Genomic DNA, 5,123 nt, shown 5'->3' with positions numbered 1-5,123 from the left:
TTCATAGAACAAAACGAAAAAATCAAACTTGTTTGAAAGATGTTGCTGCACGAACTAACAGATCAGTATCGGTTTTAAACAGTATATGGCGGATCGAAATCTTGGAATTCTACATTGCACTCTCCAAGGCCAATGGTATTTTCACCAGACGTGACCTAGGAGTCAATGGAAAAACTTTTTTTTTTCGGGTGTGCCTTGCAGTTTTCTTCTCGGTCGGGTGAGAAGGCACCAGCCAAAACACCCTCGTGGCATCTTCTTCTTTCCATCTCATATAAAAGGAATCGCTAACCGGTATTTCTCACTGGTTGTCCTCCATCGTCAACGTACTTGGAACAAGCAACGATGATCGCAGTGAGCATTAATTTTGTTTCATCGCGCTTAATACTAAGTCGTGTATCAGCTGAGCAACAATCTACATTTACGAGCTTTAAACAAGTATGAGCAAGGCGTACAATGGCGCGAATGTGAAAGTTACCTCGATGATGGACATAGCGTCTGCGACGCTGGAAGGAACTCATATTCGTCCATCGGTTCACAACATTAATATAAGGAACAAGGTCAGTACCCATTCTAGAATAGTCTGTGAGGCACGAGTGTCTGACGATAAAAAAATGGGCACTTATCGGTTGTGAAGCAATAAAATTTATGCTCAGCATTTCCTCAATTATAGCATTTCCTCAATTATATTATATCTTCCTTGTCGTCGCCTGTCATTACCTCAGTCTCGGGTTTTTCACTAAAATGTTAAATATACACCAGCTCACTTGCGCCCTTACGTTCTGCTCATTAAGAGCCAACTCCACTAAAATCTATCAGTATTCACGTGCTGCGCCTGTTTTCTAAAGAGATGTAGTACCCTGGTGCAAAACTCTAACATTGAAACGCAGTGTTTGTATTCAAACACTGATATCACAGAACCAGGTACCAAACATAAATCTCAATAGACTTGTTATCAAAGGAAGGGGACGACGAGGGGAGGAGGGTAAAAGCAAGAGCATGGAGAAGAAAGAGGAATGAGAATGGAAGAGAAAATATCGGAGCAGTAAGCTTTTTCGGTACATATAAACAAGGTAAATATCACTTTTATCTCGACAAAAAAAAAAATCAGGAGCTCAGGGAAACGCTTACAAACGGACAACTTTGGTTCAGGCATATACGAAAAAGAAAACTTCACAATGATTCTCAAAGCTGTATATATTGCTCGGCAGACTCGCTTTTGGTTTGCACTTACCTTCGGCCTTCTTTACTTTGAATGCTTAAAACGGATGTTACGTGAAAGTTACACTTACCCACTTGTATTTCTTTCAGTTCCGTGCCTGCCTCCTGGTTGCCCTGGCCGGCTGCGCCTTTTGCCACGTGCTCACACCCTATGGCTTGACACCTGTCCGAGGCGTCCTGCCATTCCCCCCCACCTTCCCCCGGGTCTTCGCAACGGGTCCGGTGATTCCCTTAGGAGCAACGCCAGGCGTCAAGGTGACCAAGACGACAAAAACAACCACTACGAAAGTCGATGACGACGTTGGCGCCGACGGAGACGCTGCCACAGGCCCTGACGACGTTTCTAAGGTTACCACCACGTACAAGACACCAGGTGTCACGGCTGTCCACCCATTTCCGGCTGTTGGAAGATTCCCTTTCACCCGGGTGACCACTTTCATTGCTCCAGGGTTCCCAGCTTTCCACCCGCACCCAGCTGTCCCGGCCGCCGCCGGACCTGGTGTTACCAAAGTTCACACTGACACTAAGGACACTGATCCTGACGTCACTTCCGTTGAGTCTACGCCGGGAGACACAACCAAGGTGACCGAGGTCAAGACGGCTACCACTCCCGCCGTAACTGCTCACAGACCCGTGACTACACTGACTCGGTTCCCAGTTTACTTCAACCGTTGGGGTTACGGCTACACCCTTCGACCCTTCGGCTTCGGTTTTAGGCCTTTTGGTAGCTATCGATTCGGGCCGTACGGCTTCGGACACGGATTTGCTTTGTCACCATATGGTCTTAACTACGGCTATGGCCTCGACTACACCACCATCCTCAAGAAGTGTAAGTTTATTTCCTTTTGTTACTTTGTAGATCATTGGAATGATATTATTAGATATGAAACAAGACTGAAATGCTAGTTTTCTGGTAAAATCTACCGTATCTTTACCGCGAACTAATAATCAGCTTGTAGCATGCATCCTAGGCGCCGCAGAAGCTGTCTGTTATATTTGCAATTGTTCAAAATATATGACTATCTAGCTGAAAACGGCTCCACTTGGTTAAAAACATCTGGGTGTCATATGAATACCTTTAAGCGCTTGTAGCCACGCTAAATGCAATTTACATCTAGACAGGGTATTTTTTGTGTTTTTTTACTTTACGCACGCATTTAATTTTGTAACTTTTATTTTCGTTTCTTTCAGAAAAGAAAAGATTGACTCTCGGAGCCACGCCCACTCGCAATAAACTTCTACGTACCCACAAGGAGCAGAAACATCTCCAGCCATCATCAGTTCATTTTTTACTTCAGTTTTCATTATTTCATCTCTTTTTATAAATACGTCCCTCTAGAACCACAATCCTTACACATACAATTCAGAACCCCTTTTGTTCCTTGGTTTTGAAATAAAATGCCATAGAATAAAGATGAAAGACGTTTAAAAGTCTCTGTAATGCTTTAATGAAGCGCAGCTCTTGAGGAGGAGGAGGGGAGAGTAAGGAGGGGAGATTATGCCTTTCCTCCCCCACCGTACCCTCCCCTCGCCCTCCCCTCCTCGCCTTACGTTTAGTGGGAAATTTTCGCTACATTTTCCGCTAAATTTAGAGGGTTAAGTTTACCCGCCATATTTAAAGGAAAATTTAGCGAACTCTTTCCCGCTAAATTTAGTGGGGAAATTGACGTCGCGTTGCCTTAACACCAACTCAGTTTCCTCGCTATATTTAGCGGTGAAACTGCGACGTCCCATCATGCAGCGCGCACGGTTACGCCGACGCGGACACCACTTAAAGGGTAACTGCAAAGAAAAAAAAGTTTTTTTTTAAACAGCCTAATTGGGACAAGCATGTCACAAAACAAATGTTCCGCGAAAAAAATTATTTTTTTTATGAATATTTACGCCACAGGACGTAGTTTAGTAGAGTCAGAACCTCTCCACATTTGAAACTCCCGCTCTTTCGACCCCCGAGGAAGAGGAGTACGCCCCGCCCCTCACGGAGGTGTTGCCCTCACTCTCCTTGCGTTGCGGAGTTGAACGACGCAGCGTCTCGGCGTCTCGACTTCCGGCAAGATCTGGCAACTACGCCAGGCCGCGGTATTGTTTTGGTTTGACGCGGTTTGCGAGCACATGTAGCGAAGACGTGACCGGAGAAGTGCCCCTGTGATGTTCCCGGAAGATGGAAAGTATCGTTCGTAATCGTCGTGCGCGCTTTGAAAGCGAAGGGAGTCACAGAATCCACGAGTGCGCAACCACAAGCCAAGGTTCACGACAGCGCTGCGTTGGTTTCGGCGATCTCGTTCTGTTTGGTGCAACACGGCGATGCGACAGAGCTGAAACGTTCGTGGTGTGTGTAATGCGGTGCTAACACGGAGCGCAAATTGGTTGTGGGGTTGACGTTCAACCAGTTAAGTCCCGTCGTCGTCAGCTGATCCAGTCAAACTGGTCCGGGAGGACGCTGGGAGCGTTTTTAAAAGTAAATCTGCCTCGTTCTGTTTCAAAATGTGGAAGTTTCCCGACGCATACCGTGAGTAAAAAGCTGCGGGCGTTTTCAACAAAATTACGTCGTTTTAATTGAACAATGGACTCCGAATTGTTGTCCTAATCTGCCGTTTTTATGCTTCGTGTTGTTGGACTGCGTTTGCACAGCGACGTGTTGCATCGTGCGGTGTGAATAAATTTGGGCACGATTTCGTACCTGCCTACAGATGCATGAACTGAGACCATTTTTACGTAGTGGACATAGTGCTTTTTTTATTTTCTGTCTAGTCGCGGACGTTGGGTACACACGGGGCGAATCTCGACGGCCTCCAGAGCGATATGACGAGAACGTAACCGGACACGTTTGTCGCTACGCGAACGCCCGATTGCCTCCAGCCAAATAGCATTCCTTTCGGGGCGACATGGCTGCTGGAAGGCTCACTGTCGGGATCACGCATCCGACATCTCCGAAAAGTCAGCATTTGCACGCGCAAACACGCAAAACAAAAAAAAAAAAATAAAAAAAGCACGCTAAGCAAGCAAAGGAAAACGAACGAACCGCGCTATGAAAGCCAAAACCCCGCGTCGCTTCCTATCACTAACACCTGCGACAGCTGCTAAACACACACTACTTCACTTCAAGAAGTCTCACTCAAGCACCTAGGTCAGCACGAAACGACGAAACACTGATCACTTCGGCGAAACGATTAGTCGAGGTAGGCGAGACAGGCGGGAGCAGAGACCACGGCGGCCATGAAAGAATGGCGAAGCTTTTGTTTGTATGAATCCAAACGGAAGTGCCCGTCTTGTAAACCTTTTGTAAAGAATAATAACTCTCATCACATGGGTTATTCTTTAAACGTAAAAATATGCCGCTCAAAAGGAAATTGCAACATATAACAAAGGTTTAACAACCAAGTTCTAAGCTGTCAATCAAACTCTTAGCCAATGAGAACCTTTTGGGATTGACGTCACATAATCACAACTTCGTGGCGCGCGATTTAAAACGGACGAAATAGCCGCAAACTAAAATCAGTCTCACGCAATAAATATTGCTGTAAAAAATGTTTTTTCTCGCGGAAAAATTGTTTTTTGACATGCTTGTCCCAATTAGGCTATTTAAAAAAAAACTTTTTTTTCTTTGCAGTTACCCTTTAACCCAGAAACGGGCACCTAAGAGCTGCGTTCTAAAAACAATTATTATTCTGCGATTCACAACTTTGTGTGGCTTCTGACACTATATTGGATGTAATCAATGTGAACAAGGGCTTAAAGTCCAGTGCATTTATAAACATTCTCCTAATGCATGTTGCGTACACTTAACTTTGTATATTTTGGAACGGCGTATTGTTTTCACAAGCAGTCAAGTCCACGCTATAACGCCTTTCCAAACTAAGATATACGTATCTTCGAACGTCTCACAATAGCACTCCAAATTCTTA

General features: G+C 45.2%; 1 protein-coding gene across 1 annotated transcript; it reads left to right on the top strand.

Moving 5' to 3' along the window:
• The first annotated feature begins 315 nt into the window (after nucleotides 1-315).
• LOC8029864 lies at nucleotides 316-2,649 on the top strand. The gene is made up of 3 exons (XM_029992814.2): nucleotides 316-351; nucleotides 1,309-2,047; nucleotides 2,410-2,649. Coding segments are annotated over exons 1-3 (750 nt in total). The 5' UTR covers nucleotides 316-342; the 3' UTR covers nucleotides 2,412-2,649.
• Nucleotides 2,650-5,123: the final 2,474 nt, after the last annotated feature.

Source organism: Ixodes scapularis, unplaced genomic scaffold, assembly GCF_016920785.2.
Source record: "Ixodes scapularis isolate PalLabHiFi unplaced genomic scaffold, ASM1692078v2 PGA_scaffold1__304_contigs__length_218370807, whole genome shotgun sequence".
Taxonomy (NCBI): domain Eukaryota; kingdom Metazoa; phylum Arthropoda; class Arachnida; order Ixodida; family Ixodidae; genus Ixodes; species Ixodes scapularis.
The sequence above is the reverse complement of the archived record's forward strand: the minus strand, read 5'-3'. Positions and strand labels throughout refer to the sequence as shown.